Source organism: Peromyscus leucopus, chromosome 1, assembly GCF_004664715.2.
Source record: "Peromyscus leucopus breed LL Stock chromosome 1, UCI_PerLeu_2.1, whole genome shotgun sequence".
Taxonomy (NCBI): domain Eukaryota; kingdom Metazoa; phylum Chordata; class Mammalia; order Rodentia; family Cricetidae; genus Peromyscus; species Peromyscus leucopus.
Genome location: NC_051063.1, coordinates 14,651,074 through 14,677,073, shown reverse-complemented (window position 1 = coordinate 14,677,073; position 26,000 = coordinate 14,651,074). Strand labels below are relative to the sequence as shown.

At 38.8% G+C, this 26,000-nt stretch overlaps 1 protein-coding gene across 1 annotated transcript in view; it reads left to right on the top strand.

The window, feature by feature from the left end:
• Tmc1 (transmembrane channel like 1) overlaps window positions 1-26,000 on the top strand; it is a 120,977-nt gene that overhangs the window by 7,807 nt on the left and 87,170 nt on the right. Inside the window, exon 3 of the mRNA XM_028895250.2 lies at window positions 5,610-5,738. Coding sequence (XP_028751083.1) covers window positions 5,610-5,738 — 129 coding nt within the window. The remainder of the gene's footprint in view (window positions 1-5,609; window positions 5,739-26,000) is intronic.

Genomic DNA, 26,000 nt, shown 5'->3' with positions numbered 1-26,000 from the left:
GAAATAATCATTAGTTAATGAAACCATACGGAAATTTGTCAGGTAGGGAAGAAAAGCTTTGTACTAATAGACTATACTTCCTTTTAGAATACAAGTAACCAGATAGATTTCTTAACGTTTTAGCTTAAGTTTTGAATTTCCCTTCTACTGTTATTTCTTTTCCCTTCTTCTTGAATACCAAGGTATCATTTGCTTTAGATTTTAGCTCTGATATTTTTATCACCATTTTTTGGCAAGCATTTAAAAAAATGAAAATGCAGTCAAATTTCAAGTCCCATGTAATGTTATGATGGTTAGTGCTATTATACAGGAATGTGTCCTGTTAGCTAAGTTTATTCTTTTTAGGAGGTATTGCATCAAGAAAACATCATCAATGTACACAAGTGTGATACAGATTCCATAATAGAATTTGCTTTTCCTCCTCATTTATGCCCGAGGAAAAGAATCTTTCTAAGAAGATACAGTGGGCTGGAATTTTTCTGCTTGCCTGGCCTACTTAGGGCTTTCATATAAAATACCTGATCACACACCTTTAATCCCAGCACTCGGGAGGCAGGGGCAGGTGGATCTCTGTGAGTTCAAGGCCAACCTGGTCTACACAGCAAGTTCCAGGACAGGCTCCAAAGCTACACAGAGAAACTTTGAAAAACCAAAACCAGAAAAACAAAAACAAAAATGCCCAGCTTCTGGGAAACAGGTCTGTGCTCATCAATTGGATCTTCTTCTATGAGAGTGTCTCACCTCAGTTGGTCTCACTTCCATTTTGGTTCTGAGAATCCTGTAGTCACTCCCCATCTCACAAATGCTCCACATAGCTAATTTTAGTCTCCACAGAATTTTCAAATTATATTGCCAAAGCCAGAGTACTCTACATATTTAGTGTTAGCATTCTGACTAAAATTTTAGGGTCTATTTTCTTTTGTTTGCTTTATAGTTAAGAATCTTTTGTTAAAAAGGAAAACATACCTTTGAAATGTATTTTGAAGAAAATTAGTAGACAAATGAGGACACATCGGTTTAAGTGAATTAATTCAGAATCTTTCTTCTTTAAATATTCAAGCAAAGCCTTGGGAGTTTCCCTTATCCTTAGAAGCATTTAAAACCAAGGAAATCTAAGGCTGTAATGCTATGGTTATCTTTGGTGATGGTTAACACATAGTGCCTTGTTAGACACTGTAGAGTATTTCTAGTGACATCCCTGGCTTTTCCTGACCCACTTTTAAACGAGTAAGCAAAACGTTCAGAGTAGTGAAAATTCAATATGTTGTGCTTTCTTTTTCCTCACAGCTGTTTGTAAGCTTAAGATAGAAAGTCTTTCTTTCACAGAGCAGTTCTGAATTTTAGAAAGTAGAGCATATGTCACATGTATTATATATACATGTATATATATGTGTATAGAGCTTCATATATATATATACATATATATATATATATATATATATATATATATATATTTCTTTGAGTGGTTCCTAGATAAGCAGTTTCCTTGTAATGCCGATGAATGTAGCATTTTAGTTGATTAGTTATTTGAAGGTAACTTGTCTATCAGCCACACTCTGAAGTACAGCAGGATCCTCTTGGGAGTTACCAATAATTAACAATGAAGACTTTAAAAATATACAAGTCTTGGGTCACTTAGTGTAGGGGTGCACATCTTCCCGTGTCATAGGAGCCTTGTAGAGCATTGCTATGTTCTAGTTTACTTTGATTCCATTACTGGGTTCAGGGTGAGTACTCAATGTTATTCAGGAAAGTTTGATACATAAGCATTTCTTCAAAAAATATTTATGCAGACTTTCAAATTTATAGTACAGTAAGGGAGAAGCTACTCAAACACAAATTATTATGAAATAAGTTAGGATATACATGCTGAAGAAAAATATGAGCAAAGTATTTAGAGGCTGATAGAAGTAAAAGTTTCTGGAAAGTCAGAGTCAGGGCTACATCAGAAAAGTCTGTTATAGTCTCTATATTTGGCATGTAAATTCATAAGCTTTGAGGCTATTCGTATATTGATTGGCTCATTCTTTTATCCTTACTGAGACTGTCTTATATATGATTCATAGTAGAACTCAGTAATGTAGTACATTATTGTACTTAATGTACACATGGTTTATTCTAGACAGTGGGTCAGCTAAAGGCTTGAAATATCAAATAATTAAGTTATTAATCTTAAAGTTTTCTTATTGTGAATTGACTCTATTCTTGAGAGTTTCATACATCTAGTTCCTTTTGCTAGCATTCTTTATTGTTGAACGAAGCAGGTTTTATGATTTGTGTTCATCTCTAAAGCTACATGGAAACAAGTTCAATTATTTTTGTGAAAACATTTCTAACCTTTCTAAGACTAACCAACTCAACCTATATCAGATTGTCTCAAGTATTTTATGCCATTGTTATACAGTATCACAGAATTTTGTATAATAAATACCAAATAATTAAAAAGAAACTACCCAATGATAATCTGAATTACATCTTAATGAGTATCTTTATATAGTTTTCTTGAACTGAGATTGCTATTTTAAGCAAAATATATGTCCTAGTTTTCTTTCTGATAAAACACTGACCAGAAACAACTTGTGGAGGGAAAGAGTTTAAGCCAATGGTTCTCAACCTTCCTAATGCTGCAACCCTTTAATATAGTTCCTCATGTTGTAGTGACCCAAACCATAAAATTACTCTTGTTGCTACTTCATAACTTTAATTTTGAATCTGTTTTGAAATGTAATGTCAGTATCTGATAGCAGGATATCTGATAGGTGACCCCTGTGAAAGGGTCATTTGGCCATCAAAGAGGTCATGCTTCACATGCTGAGAACCACTGGTTTAAGCTTTCACATCACAATCTATCTTTGAAGGAAGTCAGGGCAGGAAATCAGATAGGAACAAAGGTAGGAACCATGGAGGAGAGCTGTTTACTGACTTATCCCCCTGGCTGGCTGGTAAAGCTAAATCTGCCAAGGGTCAGTGTGGTGGGGAGCTGTTCTAGCTATTACCTTGAAGCACTACCCCTAGTGATGCAGCAGGTAACTGCTCCACCTGCCTATGACCTCGAAGTACATGCCCTGGGGCGTGGCTGCTGGTGGTGGTGGTGGGGGGACCCTTAAGAACTGGGATGCAGGTACATGGTGCTCTCTTCACTCCCTTGTGGCTTGGATGCTGGGACTGACCAGGCAGATCTTCGAATAAGATCAGCATGGGACATAGCTCGGCTTTCCTGGACTCTATGATAAATGCCTGTGCTGTAGTGGGTTACCCTCTAATAATTCCTTTGTTCATTTAATAGACTCTATGGATTTCTTGCTTTAGGTCAGCATCCTCCACAGTAGGTTGGGCCTTCCTGCATCAAGTAGGAATCAAGAAAATGCCTAACCCACAAGCCAATCTGATAGAGGCAATTCCTCAACTGAGGTTCCCTCTTCTTAAGTGTGTTGAGTTGACAAGCAGCTAGAAGGTGATATTTTATAGGGGTAATATGAATTTTTATTTGAGGAATAAAGGCATGATTAGAAACTATATATTGACAACAAGTAGGAGATTACAAAGTCATTTTCTAGCCTGGCCTGTAATCTGCAAATGTGTCCTCCTACATTATGATTAATAATTTAAAAATAGCTTTCTCCCATATTCCTGTTGTATCCAGTAATAAGCTTAGTGAACTATAAAATATGTTTTTCAATAATAATGAATAGTTTACAATCTCTTTTTCAGTCTGGGTCTAGTGAGGAGAGAAACTTCAACAGCGAATTGAATGCTGAGAATTTTATATGAGAATTGTTAGGGGTTATAAATAAAAGAGTTGGAAACTAGGTCTTTGGTAGGAGCAAGCCGGGAAGTGAATTATGATGGCAACACCTGTAGAAGGCAGCTAGCATTCATGAGCTGGAACCCTGGAAAGGATTAAAATGCAAATATGAAGAGTAGAAGAGAGATCCAGGGAGCTGAAGCCTGAAGTTCCATAGAGGACTGATGCACAGAAGTGCTGGTTCCACGGGTAGGGGGTAGGATGGGGAGGTGGGGGGTGGCGGGGGTGGGGGTGGGTGGGGTGGGAGTAGGTAGAGCTAATTCTGCTAAGATTCAGAGAAATGACAGAATAGACACACCTCCAGCTGTGGGAGGGAGGGCCATTCAGCTGCGGGAGTAAAGTGTTACCAAGGAAGAAGTGTCTGTCTAGGCAGCAAATGGAAGTAGACAGGAAGCCAAGCAAAGGATGGAGGTACTTAGTGACTGCTACAGTTTGAATATAAAGTTGACTCTTGTGGTGGTATTGTCTTCCCCCAAATATTGTGTACCCTAATAAACTTATCTGGGGTCAGAGAACAGAAAAGCCACTAGATACTTAGGATAGGCAGTGGTAGGACACGCCTTTAATCCTAGCATTCCAGAGGCAGAAATCCATCTATTCAAGGATACAGCCAAGCATGGTGACTCACGCCTTTAATCCCAGAAAGTGAGCCTTTAATCCCAGGGAGTGATGGTAGAAAGCAGAAAGGTATATAAGGTGTGAGGACCAGGAGCCAGAAGCATTTGGCTGGTTAAGCATTTGACTGGTTAAGCTTTTAGGTTTTGAACAGCACAGTTCAGCTGAGAGCCATTCAGATATGAGGACACAGAGGTTTCCAGTCTGAGGAAACAAAATCAGCTGAGAAGTTGGCCAGGTGGGGAGTTAGCTGTGGCTTGTTCTTGTCTCTCTGATCTTCCAGTGTTCACCCCAATACTTGGCTCTGGGTTTGTTTTATTAATAAAGACTCTTTAAGATTCATGCTACAGACTCTGCTTACAAAGCAAAAATATGAGTTACAGAGTCCCAGTCTCAGTACCGTGATATTTAAAATTGAGACATTAGCCTAATAATTAAAACAATCTATTGCCAACAATTTGATTTCTATAATATAGTATTAGGTTGCTCCACTAAAACCACGTGACTCATGTTTAGGTTTTGTTTCCTTTAGCTTCCAGTTTTGCAACAGTAGGATCACACCAAAGAGAATGTGGCATCTTCTTAGTGAGAAGCAAAATCCCTTTGAAGGCGTCTTCAAAGCATTTGCTTCCACCAAAAGCATTTCAAGTTAAATTTTATCAAATGAAGTTTGGGGTGTAATTAACAGATTAGGCTTCTTCTGAGAAGCAGAGTTTCATTTTTGCCTGTTTCAATTTTTCCGCTTTTCTCTTGAGACAGGACTAATTTAAAATTTCTAAGGACACTTCAAAGACATCTTCACCTTTAATTTATTATCCGTATTGAAAAATAAGGTTCTTAAATGAAACATAGAACTGGGGAGGCAGGCTGCCAAGGGGAACAGAGGAGAGAAGTGTGTATCTTGATGGATCTGTTACTATCCTTTCCACAGCTTCCCTGTTCTGACAGCTGGAGGCTGAGGACATAAAAGAACAGTTCCATTTTGAGCATTAGAATGCAAATAGCATTGTTGAAGGTTATAATAATCCCCAAGCCGGATGGACGTCAGTGTTGAAATGTGAATTCTAGTGCTTAGGGGACTCCTCATTGACTGTGGGCAGCTGAGTTTGAAAAAGGGTTGGGGTATCTAACAGGAGCCTTTTTAAGTTTGGAGATGAAGCAAAGTTTAACCCTTCATTTTCTTTTAAAGGGAAGAAGAAGAAGAAATTGATGAAGAGGAATTAGAACGATTGAAGGCACAGTTAGATGAGAATAGACAAATGATTGCTACTGTCAAATGCAAACCTTGGAAAATGGAGAAGAAAATTGAAGTTCTCAAGTAGGTTGCTACTTTCTACATACAGAAACATACATTTCCGAAATCTGATTACCTATGTAGTATAGATGATGCTATAATCACATGCATGCATATGCCAGAGAGCTTTGGGATTAATAATTATATTAATTGTGAACGACATCAGCATGTAGGCTCCTGGAACTTCTGTGGTTCCCTTGAATCATGTACTCCATACAGGTCTGTGTGGTTGCTTGCTTTGTTTTTCTATAGCATTCTAGATTCTAATGAACTTTTTCATCATGACTCATGAAAGCACAGGGAGGCTGCTACATTGACAGAACAGTAAATAGGATTCAATTGAGGCTAATACGACCATCTAGTCCTTGCTCACATGGGAGTTACCCCCTTTCACTCTCATGTAGACTGTTGAGGTGGGTGCAAACACACCCAGCAGATAGCTCTCTAAACTTCTCATATGCAAAATCAAGCAAGCATCTCTTTCTGGGGTCAGGATGGGGGTGGAGAGACATCATTGTTTTCCTTGCTGTGACCTTGGGAGTGGCAGGCTGTGCAAAGGCACATGGCTGCATTGATACCTTATGTCTCCATCTTTCCATTTTGCCACAGATGTTATTTTTCCATGAGATAGTTTTATATGTGGTGGTGAGTTTCCAAAGTTATCTTCCTCCTGGCCAATTTCATCAATAATACTGTCACAAGAGAGGATCGCCTAATTGTTGCTGGAAATGATTAAAGGAATCGAAGGAGCTCTCAGGATTGCTTTCTTCTAAGTCTGACTCTGCTAGAGTCAATGTGTTATCTGAGGAAATTACTTTAGTTTTTAACTTCTTGAGAGCTCAGTTACTACATTTAAAAAATAAAAACCACCTTTTGTTTTTGGATGTGGCAGTCCTTTACTGAGTTTGTGTCTGTCGTTTGGCTATCAAAATACTTTTAATGTAATGAGATGATAATGTTGTTGACATAAGTTTTAGAAGTATCCTTATTTTGCAACCTACAAGTCTTTTCTGGCTCCTGAAATATATTTTGAGATATAAATAGCTCATGAAATTCCTAAACCTGACATACACATATTTGGTTTGGAACCTCTAGCTCATACCTACATGATCTGGAAAGCTTCATTCCTATTTTTCTCTCTCCAAACCTCACTGTGGTGATATTTTTATCTGTGTACCCCAGTAAAGTTTATCTGAGGATCAGAGGAGAAAGCCAGCCACTATAGCAAACATAGAGGTCAGGCAATGGTAGCACATGCCTTTAATCCTATCACTTGGAAGGCAGAGATCTGTCTGGATCTCTGTGAGTTCAAGGCCACACTGGAAACAGAGCCAGGTGTGGTGATACATACCTTTAATCCCAGAACTAACCATAAAGGTCTGGAAGTCTGTATAGACAGGCAGGAAGTGGCAGAACTGAACAGGAAGAGGAAGTGATGTAGCTGGGAGAAGAGAGGAAATGAGATGGCAGGACAGAAAGGCATATAGGTGTGGGTATACAAGAATTAGGTCCCTTTGGCTGAGGATCTCCAAGTGGTGAGAATGTGGCTGGCTTCTTTCTGCTTTTCTGATCTCTCAGTTTTAACCCCAATATCTGGCTCCTGGTTTTTTGTTAATAAGACCATTTAGCACTTTGTCTTATACCCCACCCTCTCAGAAAATCTCCAACAAATGAAAGGTACCAAAAAGCCCAGTTCTGCATCCTTGGTGACTACTACAACTTCCTCCCCTGTTGCCTCCAGCTGCCCAAGTCCCTGCTTAAGCATTCAGCTTTTGACCATACTTTGGCACAAATCCAGCTTGTGGCAGACATATCATCACCCGTCACCTACAACCTGTATCATCCCCCTGCTTTACTTTGGGCCCACAGCTTCTCAATCTCTGGGACTTAAGAACCTGTTTGGAAGTTGCTTTGTTCAAATAAACCTGTTGATATACTTTTCCAATTCAACTTGATCCAGCTCACTGTGTTGGCAGAGAAACCTATTATTGAGGGACAGAAAACCTATTAACACACACACACACACACACACACACACACACACACACACACACACACAACTATATAGAAGTTTAAGTATTAGAAAATAATAGCCATGAACTTTCAGAAGCTAAAACTGAGGAAGAATGCCATGTAGCAGCCTGGAGCTATAGAAAAACCATTTTACCCTAACACACACACATACCACACATACACACAGACACACAGGCACACACATACACACAGACACACAGGCATACACATACACACAGGCACATAGATACACACACACAGGAACACACACACACACACACACACACACACACACACACACACACACACCTCTGCCTGCAACTCCCATGTAAGACAGTAGAGTAGATACAGACCTCAAACTTGAGTTTGAATTTCTTGCCTTCAATTTATTGGCTGTAGAAAATTGAAGGAGATGTAGAGACTTTTTGACCCAGTGTTTCTCATGAAATTATATTTCTGGCATGATATGTCATAGAAAGTATGTGGGATGGTGTCAATATACAGCACAAATCTGGGAAACACCGCTGAGAACAGACTTCGCATTCCATGACCTGCAGTATGATAAAATGGAAGAGAGAACTGGGAATCGACAGGGCTAGGTACAGGAAACCTAGTTAGAAGGGGACTCAAGAGCTGTTCAGGATGGCGACACATTGGTAGTATATGGCCCAGTTACCAGATTTTAAAGTGTTAACAAAAGGAAATAGAGGATCTCTTGACAGTTTGGCAAAAATCTGAGCCAGATTGCTCTCGACTCTCTAGAAACATGCCTGTAATACCATCTATGCACTACTGATGCTTGGGATTGTGGCTGCCCTAATTTTCCTGTGGGAAGAACATGTTAATGTTAATGCCACATTTGTCTTCCTCTGCAGGTCTTGAAGCTGTGTGAGCTTCTTCCATATAGATTCCAGTGCTCACTGCCTCATAGAATATGCTGGAAGGTTCTTCTGCCCCAACATCACTAGGACAAGGGAGTCAGACAGCTTTCCCTCTGTTTTTGTCTCTTTTAGAGTGTGCTGGCTAATTTCCTGTCAGCTTGACACAAGCTAGAGTCATCTGAGAGGAGGGAATCTCAATTGAGAAGATGTCTCCATAAGATTGGACTTCAGGCAAGCCTGTAGGGCATTTTCTTAATTAGAGATTGGTGTGGAGTCCTAGGTTCTATAAGAAAGCAGGCTGATCAAGCCATGGAGAGCAAGGTAGTAATCAGCATTCCTCCATGGCCTCTGCATCAGCTCCTGCCTCCAGGTTCCTGCCCTGTTTGAGTTCCTGTCCTGGCTCTCTTCAGTGATGAATAGTGCTCTGGAAGTGTAAACCAGATAAACTCCTTCTTCCCCAAGTTGCCCTTGATAATGATGTTTTATCACATCAGTGGTAACTCTAATTAAGACATAGAAAAATCTATTTTGAAAGAGTATTTTCAGGATTATGTTTTTCCCAGAAGCAACCTCAAGACTTTGTTCTTGCTAAGTCTGTAGGACCAAGTCCATAGGCTCACCATTATTAGAACGAACATTTTGTCCCAGGTCTAAGTCTGTGTGGAATTCCAAGACTTCCCTTTTTGCTCTGGAGTCCAACATGTATAAAATTTTTAAAAATGATTATAGAGAGGGTGAAGGCTTTGGGGCTTTTCAAGAGAAAAGTCTAAGGAATGGCAGCTTATGGTTCTGGAGGGGAGGTTGGAAGTCATTCAGCAATCATTCCCAAATCTTTATTATTTATTTATTTTATATTTTTGAGATTGTAATATAATTACATCATTTCCCTTCTTTTTATTCTCTCCTTTCAAATTCATGGCCTCATTTTTCATGTGTTTCTTAAATACATAAATACAACCTGCTCAGTTTATATAATGTTCCTTGTGTGTGTGTGTTTTCAGGGGTGAACTTTTAAAGAACATTTCCCACTAGGAATATAAACACCTTCAGGGATCCTAGTCAAAGGATGGTAATGGAGCTAGGAAGAGAACTTAGTGGCAGAGCATGTGCCCTTCTGTGTGTGAGGCTCTTGGTTCAAATGCCAGCACAGCAAAATTGGGGTGAGGGGCAAAGATGGTTAAGCAGTCTATGCAGACTGTACTATGTAGGCGGGGAGCTTTGGGAATGGCTGTGTCTCCATAAGAACTCTCCAGCAAGGCTCAGGAGTGGGCGCTTGGCATGTTCAAAGCCATGGATTTGGTTTATAAAGCTGAAAGGAACTCCTTTACTTCATTCTCCCCACCCATGTACAGTTGTGCTTCTCATTCTCTGTCCTTTGTGTCAATTCAGTTTAGAATGTATTTAAATACATACAGATCTCTGCATAGATGGTCCAAGATAGAAGCCTTTATTTCTTACTCTAAAAAACACTAGTACAAGAGCAGGAACTAGAGCCACTGTGTTCAGCTCTGAGAAGCAGAAGCTGTAATTAAGCACATCACTCTGTGGATAGTTTATGAAGTGGTTGAGAATATGTGTGCAGGGAGAAGGGGAAAGTGTGGTGCACTTTTCCTTTACCTAAAAGTCAAAGATAATTTACATTACTTATCTATCTATAAAATTTCTACCAGTGTGAATATTAAGTATATTCCATAGTTCAGTTACTCATAAGTTTTGCACAGAGGTTGCATGACTAGAACTTCCTGCCTGTAAAAGGCAGCCACACTCACCAGGGTTGAAATAATACACCTGGATGGAAAATAACTGGCATAACGTCTTGCTCACCAGAAACCCAAACCCTTGACTACAACACAGCATTATAACTAAGACTAACTGAGCAACCACCTTATTTTGCTGTTAGGACGTAGCCTTAAAAACAAACAAACAAGCAAACAAACCAAAGGACTGGACTTTGATCTAAAGCTACCTCCAACTTCAGCAATATACAAAGCCAATAAGGTGAATTATGGACCATGGTTCTCAAATTGCTGTCCTCAGAGGTCAAGTGGTTTGGCCAAATACATTCAAGGCAAGGAGGTCCTGAGGTAAGAGGGTGGGCACCATGTGGTTACTAGCCAGCTACACCTGGAAGAGGTCTGTGTTGTGCTTATTGTGTACAGTGTTTGTGTGTGAAACACTCATGGGAGAATGAGTCCTTCCATGGAGGTTAAAATAAGAAACATTACAAAATGGATCCTATCTGGGTACTTTAAGATGCTTATTTTAGGGAGGGATCAGTTATAACTTTTCAGGAATCCACAATTTAGAGTGTATGAGCTCTTCAGATTTCCTTTTTCATGGAGTTGGCTCATGATAAAATATCCACTAAAGTGATATACTTTAGATAACAAAAACATTAGATAGCATATATAATAATTTCTAAGTTTTGTAGAACCCTGACCCAGTGTTTCTGGAATCTGTCCACTTTGACTGGCTGTATCTGTGGTTTATTAGTTGAGGCTAAGGAGACAAGTAAGGTACCCTGAGCATGTCATTCAAACATGAACAGATACAAGCCGTGAAACTAATAGTTCTCCATGCTCAGTCTCACTCACCTAATCAGCTTTACTTGCTTTGAATTTATTTTTGCTTTAGTTTTGGGCTGAGGAAGTTAACATGTTTCTAGAAAAGTGAGATCAGATTGAGCTTGATTTTCTGAGCCGAGTTCTCAGCCCCACCTCCTTCCTTGGGGCTTAAGTTCATTGTGAGCAGCTGTCAGGAGATATTGAGCATACATATTTTCTTCATCTGATATTGTTAAAGAAATGAAAGATTGCACAAAAGGGGATTTTTAAGCATGTGTACACACCCAAGCACATAATTCACCACACTGGTTTCTTTTTCAGCTCACTCGTATAATGATACACAGGTCTTTGTCTCCTGGTCCTTATATCATCTAGTGCATAGACAGCATTTTCACCTGAAGAACAGGAAACCATACATCTGAACTTCAAAATGTCACATTGATAACTAATTTCTCCATGATTTCATACATTTTTGTCAAGTGGGAAACAGTAGAGTTTCTGAAACTCTCTGTGTCTTGAGTTTTCTTATTGTGCATAGAGATAAATGTAACCCTACTTCGTGAAGTTCCTGGGAAGAACGCAGCATAGGTCTTGAACCAGGCAAGGTGGCCCGTATCTGCAATGCCCACTGGAGAAGTAGAGGCCGGCCTGGGTTACATGAACTCAACTAAAAAAAGCAAACCAAACAAAACAACAATAACAAGCACACACACACAAACAAAAAAGTACTCCAGCACAGTCACTATTTAATGCATGCTGCTTATTATTCTTCTGTCTCCTTTTATCCTCTAAACTTCATGGTCTGTGTTATTATGATTTTACACATAAAAAAAATGGAAGTTCTGTGAGGATAAGTAGTTGGTTTGTACAGTAGTACATTTGAATAATTGTATGCAAATTCCCCTTTTAGAATAGATTTTGATAGATAATATAAACATAAAAAGTATATGAAAAGCGTACCTTTGTGTGTGTGTGTGTGTGTCCAGCAGAGTGCTCTGTAGATCACACACACTTGATTAGTGCCTCCTCTAGGAAGCAACACCAGTGGCAGTGATTCTGCTGTTGTTGGCCCTTCATTCTCAAGGCAAGAGAACCATTGCCACCACTGGTCTGGATAGTTCAAGGATGAAGAAGACTAGGTGAACAGAGGAGAGTCATGTGCTAAGATACTCTGATCTCTGCTATTTCCATAGTGTAAGTGCTTTCACGGTGTCCATATTTTTATTTAATTTTAATTCATTTGTTTTAGAGTTGTTTTTAAAAATGAGTCACACTAACAGGCTGGTCTTGAATTTTTGGTCCTTCTGCCTTAGCGTCCAGTGATGGAACTACTGGTCTATTTCACTGTGCCTGCCTCTAGTATGACTAGCTTTGAACTACTTGAAGTTTGTTTTTTTTTTTTTTTAAATAGTCCCCTTTTATTGAAAATAGATTTTTTTCTCACATAATATATCCTGATTACATTTTCCATCTCAGTTCTCCTTCTTACCTTTTATTCATACCTACTTCTTTTCTGTCTCTGATTAGAAAACAAACAAGCATCAGGGTAGTAGAGCATGGTGGGAAACACCTTTAATATCAGCAGAGACAGGTGGGTCCTTGAGTTCTAGGCTATCTTGGTTCACAGGGCAAGTTCCAGGACAGTGAGGCCACATGGAAAAACACTGTGTCAAAAACCAAAACAGAGCAAAAACTCAAAACAAACAAAAAAAAATCAAAACAACAGGCTTCTATGGAAAAATAACAAAATATAACTAGATAAAACAAAAACCAGCACACCAGAATTGTTGAAAACAAACAGAAGGAAAAGAGTTCCAGAGAAGGAACAAGAAGTATACTAGTTCTCACACTCAGGAATCCCATACTAACACTAAATTGGAAGCCATAATATATACATAAAGGGCCTGATGTAGACCAGTGCAGGTCCTGTGCATGCTGCCTCAGTTTCTGGGAGTTCACATAGCTTTGATCAAATTGATCAAAGGGCCTCGTTTTCTTGGTGTTTTCTAACACTCAGGCTCTTAAACTTTTTCCACATCCTCTTCCATAGGGTTCCCTGAACTTTGAAGGGAAGGATTTGATAGAAACATCCCATTCAGGGCCTAGTGTTCCAAGGTCTCTCACTCTCCACATAATGTTTGGCTGTGGGTCTCTGTATTTGTTCTATCTGCTGCTTCTCTGATGATGGCAGAGCAAAGTGCCGATCTATAAGTATAGTAGAATATCATTAGGAGTTATTTTATTGCCACTTTTTTTTCTTTAGAACAGTAATATTTGGTATTACCCTAGGTCCATGGGCTGTCTAGTCTCAGGCTCTTGGCCACCCAAGCAGTGTTGGGTACAGGTTCTATCTCGTGAAGCAGGCCTTAAGTCAAATTAGTTATTGATTGGTTACTCCCACAAGATTTGTGCCGCCATTGCCCTAGCATATCTTGCAGGTAAGGCATTATTGTAGATCAAAGGGTTTTTTCTATTTATATTTTGGTAGTGTGCAAAATAGCTTCCTGTCTCAAAGAAAACTGAATTTTTGATCCTTAGGTAGGAGTGAAGGCCCTAGCTCAATTTCTCCATGTTCAATGAGTTGTGAAGGTGTTATCTTCAACAATGGGGCCTCGCTGTCAGTTTGTGGAGAGTAACCTATAGTCTTGGCACAGCCTGGATTGTTTGGGGATTCCCATGGGACCCCTCTGGCCAACAACTCAATTAGATGTAACCCAATCCTGCTACAGGAAGCTGCATTTGGTGACAAAAGATGGCCAGTTGTGGCCTTGTCGTTCCCACCATTTAGCCGTTTCATTTAGATCACTTTCATGTATGTATATATTTTAGGGAGCTTCTACTGTGTTAGGCTCCATGCTACCCCTCAAATGGCCTTTAATGTTAGCTGTCTTTCCCTGTATTCCCTCCTCCCTCTCTTCTCTCTCTTTCCCCATTTGATCTTCCCATTCCAGCTTCCCCATTCATCTGTAACTATTCTATTTCCCTTTCCTGATGAGATCTATCTATCCCCCCCAGTACCTTACGATATACTTAACTTGTTCTATGGATTGTAGCTTGGATATCATTGGCTTAACAGCTAACATCCACATATAAGTTAATACATAACATATTTGCCTTTCTGGGTCTGGGATACGTCACTCAGGATGATTTTTTTTTTTCTAGTTCCATCCATTTGCCTGCAAATTCCATGATTTCATTAAACAAAACAAAAAACAAAGAATAGCTGAATAATACTAAAGTGTGCAGATGTACCACATTTCCTTATTTACTCTTCTGTGAGGGATATCTAGGTTGTTTCCAATTTCTGGACATTATGAATAGAACAGCAATGAACATGATTGAGTAAGTATCTCTGGTAGGATGAAGAGTACTTTGGGTATATGTCAATGAGTTGTATATCTGGGTCTTGAGGTAAGTTGATTTCTATCTTCCTGAGGAATTGCCACACTGATTTCCATAGTGGCTGTATGAATTTTTTACTCCTACCAGGAATGGATGAGTGTTCCCATTACTCTACATCTTTGCCAGCATGAGCTGTTACTTGATTTATTAATCTTAGCCATACTAATGAGTATAAGATGAAATCTTAAAGCAGTTTTGATTTGCATTTCCCTGATGGCTAAGGATGTTGAACACTTCTTTAAGTGTTTCTCAGCCTTTTGAATTTTCACTTTTGAGCATTCTGTTTAGATCTCGTCTTAGAGTTTCAATTGCTGTGAGGAAAGAACATACCCATAGCAACTTTTTATAAAGGAAAACATTTAATTTGGGTGGCTTACAGTTTCAGAGGTTTAGTCCATTATGATCATGGTGGGGACAGGGTGGCATGCCAATGCAGGCCAACGTGCTGGAGAAGGAGCTGAGAGTTTTCCATCTTGATATGCAGACAACAGGAAGTGAACTGTCTCACTGAGTGTTGCTTGAGCAAAGGAGACCTCAAAACCCACTGCCACAGTGACACACTTTCTCCAACAAGGTCACACCTACTCTAACAAAGTTACCTCCTCCTAGTGCTACTCTCTTTGGGGTCATTTTTTTTCAAACTACCACAGATCTGTACCCCATTTTTAATTGTTATTTGTTTTCTTGACATGTCGTTTTTTGAGTTATTTATATATTTTGGTTATTAGCCCTCTGTAAGATATATAGTTGGTAAAAATATTTTCTCATTCTGTAGGCCACCACTTTGTCCTAATGATGGTATCCTTTGTCATGCAGAAGCTTCTCGGTTTCATGAGATCCTATTTATTAATGATTGTCCTAGTGCCTACACTATTAGTGTTATGCTCAGAATATATTTCCTGTTCCAATGAATTCATGTCCATTCCCCATTTTCTCTTCTATCGGGTTCAGTGTGTCTGATTCTATATTTAGGTCTTTAAGAGATATGGAGTTGTGTTTTGTGCAGGGTGATAAGTATGGGTATATTTGTATTCTTCTACATGCAGCTGTCCAGTTTAATTAGCAGTATTTGTTGAAGATGCTGTCTTTTTTTCTGGCTTCTTTATCAAGAATTAGGTGTCTATAGGTGTGTGTGTTTTCATTGATCAGTGTATATGTTTTGTACCAATAGTATGTTGTTTTATTACTATATTTTTATTTTCTCTTTTATTTTTCTTAGTATAGCTCTGTAATACAATTTCAGACTGGGGAAAGTGATAGCTCTAGGAGTTCTTTTATTATTCAGGGTTGTTTTAGCTATGTTGGTGTGTGTGTGTATGTGTGTGTGTATTTTCATATGAAGCTGAAAATTGTCCTGTCAAGATCTGTGAAAGAGTGTGTTGGAATTTTGATGGCAATTGCATTGAGTCTGAAAATTGCTTTTGGTAGGATAGTCATTTGTACTATATCAATCCTACCAATCTATGAATATGGGATATCTCTCCAGCTTCAGATATTTTCTTCAATGTCTTAAAGTTTTTCTCATGCAAGTTTTCACTTGCTTGGGTAGAGTTATCCCAAAATATATTATTTGAGCCTATTGTGAAAGGTGTTGGTTCCCTGATTTCCTTCTAAGTCAGTTATTTGTATATAGGAGTGCTACTAACTTTTTTGAGTTTACTTTGTATTGAGCTATTTTGATGAAAGTGTTTATCAGTGTTGCAAGTTTCCTGGTGGAATATTTAGAGCCACTAATGTATACTTTCATATTTGCAAATAAAGATATTTTTACTTCTTCCTTTCCAATTTGCAACCCCTTGATCTCTAACAGTTGTGTTAATGATCTAGCTAAGACTTCAACTACTATAGTGAATAGGTATGGAGAGAGTGGACAACCTGTCTTGTTCCTGATTTTAGTGAAATTGCTTTGAATTTTTCTCTATTTAAGTTGATGTCGGCTATAGGGTTGCTGTAAATTGCCTTTATAACGTTGAGGTCATCCCTTGTATCCCTAATCTTTCCCAGCCTTTCATGATGAAGGGAAGTTGGATCAAAGGCCTTTTCTGTCTCAAAGGAGATGCTAATGTTGTTTTTGCCTTTCAGCTTATTTATATGATGGATTACATTTATTGTTTCATGTTTACTGAACCATCTCTACATCTCTGGGAGAAAGCCTACTTGATCATGGTGAATAATCGTTTTCATGTATTCTTAGGTTTGTTTTGCAAGTATTTTATACTTGCAAAGAATATTTGCATGTATGTTCATAAGGAGAATTGGTCTGTAATTCTCTTTGTTGGGTTATGTGGTTTGGTATCAGGGTAACTGTGGCCTTATAAAATGATTTGGACAATGTTCCTTCTGTTTCTATTTTGTGAAATAATTTGAGGTATATTGGCATTAACTCTTCCTTGATAGTCTGGTAGAATGCTTTGCTAAAACTATCTGGCCTTGGGATTTTTGTGGTTGGTTGACTTTTAATAATAGCTTTCATTTAAGTAAGGGTTATAGGTCTGTTTAAATTGTCTATCTGATCTTGATTTACCTTGGTAAGTATGTATTGAGAAAATTATTTATATCTTTCAGATTTAACTATTTGGTGGAGTACAAGTTTTTAAAGTATGTCCTTATGATTCTCTGGATTTTTTTTTTTTTTTTTAGTGTCTGTTGTTATGTTCTCCTTTTCATCTCTAATTCTGTTAATTTGGATATTCTCTCTCTAACTTTAGTTAATTTGGATAAGCGTTCCTTAAACTTATTGATTTTTCTCAATGAACCAACTCTTGGTTTCATTGATTTTTTTGTGTTGCTCTCTTTGTTTCTATTATTTAATTTTAACCCAAAGTTTAATTATTTCTTGTTGTCTACTCCTTTTAGGTATGATTTCTTCTTTTAGTTCTAGAGCTTTCAGGTGTGTTGTTAAGTTATTCATATGAGATCTCACCATATTTTTTTCAAGTGAGACAGGGTTTCTTTGTGTAGTTCCTGTCTTGGAACTCACTCTGTAGCCCAGGCTGGCCTCAAACTCAGAGATCTGCCTGCCTCTGCCTCCTGAGTGCTGGGATTAAAGGTGTGTGTCACCACTTTCTGGGTTAATTTTTTTGTTTCATTTTTTTTAATGTTGTTATTAACAGCTCCTAGAGCTGCCTTCATTGTATTCCATACATTTGGGATATTTTACATTCATGTTCATTCAATTCTAGAAAGTCTTATTTCTTTGTTAATTTCTGTCTTGATGAATTTTTCATTCAGTCATGATTTGTACTGTTTTAATTAGTTTGTAAACTGTTGTTGCTATCCAGTTTTAATCTGTGGTGATTAGATAGGATGCATGGTGTTATTTCAATTTTCTTGTGTCTGTTGAGACTTGCTTTGTGTCCAACCATGTGGTCAATTTTGGAAAAACTTCCATTAGGTGCTAAGAAGAAAGTATATTCCTTTGTGTTTGTGTGAAATACTCTGTAAATATCTCTTAGGTCCATTTTGTTTATAATGTCAATTAGCTCCAGCATTTCTCTGTTTAGTTTTTGTCTGGATTACCTGTCTATTGGTGAAAGTAGGGTATTGTAGTCTCCTACTATCAGTGCGTGAGGGCCAATATGTGATTTAAGCTGGAGTAGTAGTCGAAATAGTAGTAGTAGTAGTAGTAGTAGTAGTAGTAGTAGTATGTGTGTGTGTGTGTGTGTGTGTGTGTGTGTGTGTGTGTGTGTGTGTATGCGTGCTTGTTTTTGGTTTTGTATTTTTAAACAAGCTTGGCTGCCCTTGTCTTTGGTGCATAGATGTTAAGAATTGAATTGTAATGTCCTCTTGTTGGATTTTTCTTTTCATGTGTTTGTAATACCTTTCCCCATCTCTTCTGATTAGTTTTGTTATTTTGTCATATATTAAAATGGCTGCACCAGCTTGTTTCTTTGGTCCATGTTCTTGAAATATCCTTTTTCATCATTTTATCCAGAATATATCTATCTTTGATTTTAAGGTATATTTTTTGGTTGCAGCAGAAGGATGGATCCTGTTTTCTCATCCATTCTGTTAGTCTACTTTTTTTTTTGATATTGAGAGATGTTATTGAGCAGTGTTTGTTGATTCCTGTTATTTGTGTTTGTGTGTGTGTGTGTGTGTGTGTGTGTGTGTGTGTGTTTCATCTCTTTATATTTGCTTATCTAGGATTCCTTGTGTTTTCTTTGGTGTGGTTAACGCCTTTATGTTCATTTAACACCCTTATAAATGCTTTCATTTTATATTCTAGAATTTTTCTCTCAAATTGCTTATTGTGGATAATTTGTCTTTCTTCAGTTGGCTTCATTTTCTCTACTTTCATTCTTTATAAAATCAAAGAAGAAAACATTTTATTGAGAGAAATTAGTTCCAGGCTAATATTAGAAATCTCTTATTATGGTGTCAATGGCCCGTCTCACCACTGTGGCATCAGAATGTATCTTTCCAATCAGTAACAAGCATGGACCTCACAAACTACATTTAAGCAAGAAAAATGGACTTGCTAACTTCCTGTATTAGGATTCAGCCTATTGATAGGTAATTCACTTGTGAATATTTAATAATTTCTTTTTATTGGTGCAATTGTGAGTGCCTAACAAATTGTTGAGGTTAATTTTTACTAATTCTTATCAAATACTTTGAAATTCTCACTTAGAAGTTATTAAAAGAAATAATAATAACAACAAAATCTGATCCTCTTTCCCCTTGGCATTTAAATATTTTATAAAATTTTCTTTGCTAAGATTAACTTTGAAATGCATGATCAATAGATTTTTGTCTGTCTCAGAGCCTTTGTCTGCTTCAGGATTCACCTTCCATATCTCACTGCACCATTTGACCATAGAGTCTTGCAGGTGTTCTTATCCTTGCTTTGAATGGGAAGGGTTCTCAGGTGGCCCAGGGCTACTTGCTTCTGATTTTTGGGAAAATGGTGCAGGTGATTATTGCTTTTGTACCCACTTTGAAATCTCATTCATGTGGGCTAGTTAAATCAGCCAAAACTTTCTTCCCCAATGGATACTGGAAAGATACGAGTCATGGACAAATGACTCTATATTATGCCAGTGTTCAAGGATATTTCCCCAAATTGTTCATAATAAACTTTACTCAATAATTGCACATTTACTTGTCCAAAGTTGAAAAAAAGCTTATTATTTTATCCATATTTAAAAATGAACTATGAACTTCAAAGAAGCAGGGATTTTATGTAGTAGCATTTAATGGTAATAAATAATAAATGCTATGGATAAGAAAGCTCTAAGGTTTTCTTCCAGATAAATAAAAGTGTGTTTGCTGTCATGTGGTTTTACTCCTATGGATGATATCCAGGGACTGTGCATGCTAAGCATGTGTTCTACCACTGAACTATACCTGCAATCATAATTGCACTCAGCATTGCCTATTTCCTACAGTCTTATCTGCCAGTGTTTGCTGCATGATAAAATACACTGAATCAGTTTTCTCAGTATTCAAGAGCTCCCTACCTTACCACAAGTTTTGACAAAACTCAAATAACTGGACTTACACTCTATAGCAGTTTAGATGTAAGTAACAGCTAGTTTTTGCAACTTTTAGTAGACTAAAAATATAATGTTAATTTGAAAGGTGATAAAACAAGATGCATTAGTTAACACTTAAGATTATCTAGGAATGACTTTGAATATATTTGATCTAATACATTAGCAGTAGAAAGAAAGCAAATGTCCTGATAAGTACAAGTGCAAATAATTAGAAAAATGAGTTTTTGCTGTTTTTGGAAACTCTTATACTGAACTCAGGTAAGGCATACATTGTAGATATAATCTAGTCTATAATAAAAGAAGAACTAAGGCCTTTTTTGAGGCTATTTTTAGGGAAATGATGAAGCAATGGCAAGTGTCATACTGTTTGGGGGGTGTTTAAAATGTTTGTTGTCACTGGATGATATACTAGTTGTACTTTATTAAGATATACATACTAAAATACACGTTTGGAGAATATTATTAGAATATCATAACAAGTTGAGATAAGAGTGAAAAATGGGAATAATTGTATATTCCTAAAATAACATGTTTAAGATTCCCTCCTTTAGTTACAAGAATTAGAAATTTTTAAATAAGATGAATCACTGCTTTCAAATAGTTGTATTGATAGTGTCATTATATATATGCATAGATTTACATATATACTTTGATATATTACATATATAAAATATATTCATATAGTCACTGTGATAGTCACATGATGATTTATGACTCATATCAATTGATTTTTATAGTTTTGCCCACAGTGTTGCTATATTTCATGACAAGCACTTGGTCATAGGGGTCAGGATAGTTTAGAGGGGAAGCCACGAAAGAACACTGTAGAGGGTAGCCATTCCAACCTTGATCTGGAAGTTCCAACCCCCATTGAGGCTTCGGTAACTGTCACACCTACAAGGCTTGGCCAAGAGAGGACCCTGAAGACCCAAGATCCGGATGCACAGGCTTTCTTGGTGCCTGGACCCTGGATGCTGGAGGTAGACCGAACAGAGTTCTCCAGAGAACTCCGCTGGATTGCGACACACCTTTCCCAGACCCTGCAACCCAGCTATCCCTTCACTTATAAGTTATGCCACTAAATAAACCTCCCTTTTAACTATGTGGAGTGGCCTTAGTAATTTCACCAATAGAACACAGTGAAATAGTGAGATTCCCAGTCAATTCATCAAAAAGACCAGCCCATGTAGGATTCATGTGCTCTTTGGATGACCTTATCTAAGCTTTGATTCTAGTACAGAGATGGCCCTCCATTCTGAGTTTGTCACGTTGTGAACAATCAGACTCACCAGGCAGTCCTGATTACTTGCAGAATGGACTGGACTACCATGATTTTGAAAAATATCATTTTAAATTGCTTGCCCACTCATGAACCAAACTACAGAACACACAGTTCTAACAGATAATGGAAAATTCTGTCAGAACAATTTAGACCCAATAGTCCCAGATATCAGTGCAGAGTTTGGAAAAAGAAAGCCATAACTCTTACAAATGTTTTAAAAAATAATCATAAGAACTCATAGGTATTGTGGTGCAGTACTTGCCAGTCTTTCCATGCAGAATGCTTCTTAGGCACAGGCAGCATCCCGAGAAATCTTTTGTTCTACAGTATTCAGAATTCATGAAAAAATGCTTAATTAGAAAACACATGCCTGAAACAAAATCAGTAAATTCTCTTTTCCAAGCCATGTACATGGTCTTGCAGAGAGTTGAGTGTTAATATGCGAATACTAATCTAAGATTATAGATATGGGTCACTCATGGTGGAAATACAACCTCTGTTAGAGAAATCCTGCAAACTGATGCCTAGAATGCCTTTTGCTTCCTACTCAGATTCTTTCTTTCTAGTTCATGCTTTCTAGTTCAGTTCTTATCTGCAGTGTCTACTGCATGCCCCACAGCTTTAAAGCCCCCACTGTCCTTGCCCCCGCACTACTATTGTAAGCATTTTATAGGCCTATGTCTCAGTCTTCTTAGTATAGTTTAAGATACAGAAAGAATTCTCCAGGTTTTAAGAGGATTTTTCAAACACTTAACACACTGTAGAAATGATGGTTAAATCAAAGAGCAGATGAAACAGTGAGAGAAATAAAATCAGGGGCTGGAGTGATGCTGCTGCTAAGAGCACTTGCTGCTTTGCTTGAAGGTCTCAGTTCCAGGTCCCAGTTGATGCCTCCTAACTGCACTGAATGCTGCACGTGGGCGCGCGCGCGCACGCACGCGCGCGCGCACACACACACACACACACACCACTACTCCACTCCACCCCCCCCCACATACATAGACATACACACACACTCACACACAAGACCTACACACACTCACTCACACATATAAGGAATAGAATAAATGTCTTGACTAGAATTTGAGTGGATTTTCTTTGTAGTTATACAAGTATTGTGATGGCTAAAGTTATGTTTGAAATTTAAATTGCTGTGTTTAAGAGATCTATAAAACAATGACCCTGACCTGTAAGCCCCACCTGCCCAAGGACAGGTAACTTCTTGGAATATTGGAGGCTGTTGTTCATGGAAGATAACAAGCCACAGGTTTGCTTTTGTAAACAAGCTTGGTTGTCCCAACTGCACAGGATGTGCTTGATCACAAGTAGGTAGGAGGTACATAGGCAGGATTTATGTCAGGATGTATGCTTGCCCCGATTCGACTAATGTGGGAAGTATGCAGCCTTGTTGGATTTTGCCTTTATAAGCCCATGTTTAATGTAATTCAGAGCCATACTCTGGGAATCCTGGGTATGGACCTGACCAGTGCCCAATGTCCTGGCCAGTACTTAATAAAGCTTGCTTCAAATTTAGCTAAAAGATTGTGGTAGTGATCTCATTTTAGCCTAGTGGGATGAACAGTGTCTGCGTCAGTGTTACATGCCTGCTGCTGAGAGCAACTTTTTCACTGTGAAGGGGAATGCAAATGCTACCCCTTAGCAAAGTCTTTGTTGATGAGAGCGCTGCAATAATGCCTTAAGTTTACTGCCTTCATCTTGAGAATTTCAGATTCCCAAGATTCATTTGTAACATTAAGATCACGTTCTCATCAAACCTCATTTCTTTTCGAGCACCAGATCCATGATAGCTGGCTGAGGAATCTCCAGATGCCTCAGGGGTTGATCCAATACTCCACAACCCCATACTCCCTAGCCTTGAGGATGTAATGTTTTTCTGCTCCACAAAGGACTCATTAAAACAAAAGACCTGAACAGCAGTGGCAAATAGACATAAAACCCCCTTATACCACTCAGCAAAAATATATATAGAGAGATGTTTATAAAACCAACACTATGGAATTTGTCCATATTAATGTCAACAATCTGGTTTGTATTGTATTGTGCTGCAGAGACAGGAGAAAATAACCCATGCTTTTCTTTCTATTGTTAGGTTTGTTGGCTTGGACTCTGTAAGTTAAACTAACAAAAAACACATTAACATGAGAAAAACAAAGTTTATTGCTGTGGGCAACGAGCTTGCACAGATGACCAATGAGTGATGAATAACTCAAGGAGTGGTTCCAGCGTGTACTTAGAATCTTAACCACAGGACACATGTCTGAAGAAGTCAGGGCTAGGAAAAAGGACTTTGACTACAGAGTGGCAAACTGTGGAAATCAACTACTATAATGATCCAATGGAAGATATGGTCCAGACAGTAAAATTTACACATGACCCTTCTGAGCTGAAAAAAGGTAGGGAAGAGGGAGAAATAGCTTTAGCTATCTCCCCTGCTTTTAGCCAAATGAGGACACAGAAAACTTACCTTTTATGCTTCAGCTCAAAATTGTCCTTATGCTCCATTTCTGGTACATTTTGCAACACTTTTGCATAATGTGGCATACACATAAGTGACATATTTCGGGCCACTGTATTCTGTTATCTTTCAGTTCCTCTAGCTGACAGTAGTAGTCTTGACAGTTATCTGTTGTTTTTCTACAGAGGAATGCCAGTCAATATTTGAAACGCAGGACAGGCTATTAGCTCCAGGGGAAGAACATGTGTCCTTCTGTTTCCTGCTACTGTAACTCAAAGAATTCTTTGGAAGGTATAAATTGAATCGTCATTAGGCACAGAGTGGAATTAGGAAGACTTAATTGCCAGCAGGAAGATTATCTTCTAATATTTAAAATACTAAACACAAACCCCACTTCTGTTTTTATTGTTTCACTTCATTCCAGTTGCTCGAGATGCTTGGCTAGCCTTTAGGGTACAAATAAAACTTGCATTTTCCTTTGACTTTTAAGCCAGTCCTGAAAATCAGCATTGTTTTAGAGAGTCAATGTCTTAGTTTGCATCATCTTAGTGTTATAAACACCATGGATCAAAAGCAACTCCAGGAGGAAAGGGTTTATTTCATCTTACAACTCCCAGGTTGCAGTCCATCACTGAGGGAAGGCATGGCAGGAGCTTAGTGCATCTGGAGGCAGAAACTGAAACAGAAACCATAGAGGGTTCCCCTTACTGGCTTGTTCTCCATGGCTTGCTCAGCCTGTTTTTTTTTTTCAATACAACCCAGGACTACCAGCCCAAGGGTAGCTCTGCCCACAGTGGGATAGGACCTTCTACAGGCCAGTCTGATGGAGCTATTTTCTCAACTGAGGTTTCCTCTTTCTAGGTGACCCTAAAGTGTGTCAAGTTGACAGACAACTAATGGATATACTCAGGGAGCAAATCTATCTTAATTCTGAAGAATTTCCATTATAGTAACTTTGAATCCGATAAAAATCTGACTACCCTAAGCTCCGTTTGTAGCACATTTCCATGAGTTTTATTAGTGGTAGGGAAACAATTCCTTTAAAACCTTTTTATATTCAGATGTTGCTAGAATTCCTTTCCCCAGGGAAGACAAAAGCAGTGCTTCTTTCTTCCTAAGGTCCCAAGGATGAGCAGGGGCACAATTTCACTAAAGTTCACTCTGAGGACCTAATGAGTATATTAGATTTCCTCACAGAGCACAGGTGATGGGTTCCTTACACTGGGTGTGAGCACTCCTTTCCATAGAAACCATACCTGGAAAGCCTTACCCAGCAGGGGTAGAGGCTCCCCTGTAGTTGCCAAGGTGGAGCCCCCTGCCCTTCCTACCTCCAATCTATCTCCTCTCTCTGCTTCCTCCAAACCCCAAGGTCACATTCAATTAGGGCATAATCCATACAACTGGTTGTGAGTGGTGGCTGGACACCCTGGTAGGGTCCCCTACCGCCACCCCCCTACACTCCTAGAAAGGATGGCCTATAGGCCCAGCTGCGCTGTGTCTTCGCAAGGAGACCCAACAGAACTCCTGAAGATGGCAGCCGGGCACTGGGAGGATAGTCCTGTACAGTGGAAGACCACTGAAATGTTAATAAAAAATTTAAGGATCATGGTTCTACTGGGGAGTGCGGGCTCCCTTTGGGGTCTTAGTCATTTATATAAGGATTTAAGAATGAACTAAGAAGGACGCTTGAGGGCAATATCGTTAGAGATTCAGAGAAAAAGTATGTACCAAATGAGGTGTGAAGCCCGGCAGCTGTTGCGGCAGAGAGACAGAGGAGAGGAAGAGAGCCAGGTCCTTCCGGCTAGGGTGAGAGGTGTGTTCGGCAATAGAGATCAACAAGCAGATGCATGGCTGGAGGAGGAGGAGGGAAAGGTGAGCAAGAGGGAGAAAGCATATTAGGGCTTTTGATCAATATTCCAAGAAGAGATGAAGAGAAAGAAGAAGAAAAACATGCTTAGTTCCAGGCCATGGGCCCGAGTTCAGAGGGCACAGAATTCCAGGCTCCTGAATCCTGGGACAAAGGCTGCACCAGGGAGCCAGGGTTATAAGTAGGAATAGAGACAGTTTATTAAAAAAAGAGAAAGAACTGAGAACAGGAGGAGGCTAGTGAGCAGAGGTAAAAAATCCTCAAGCAAAGGATGGCCTCTCACCTCTTCTGTTTGCATAACAT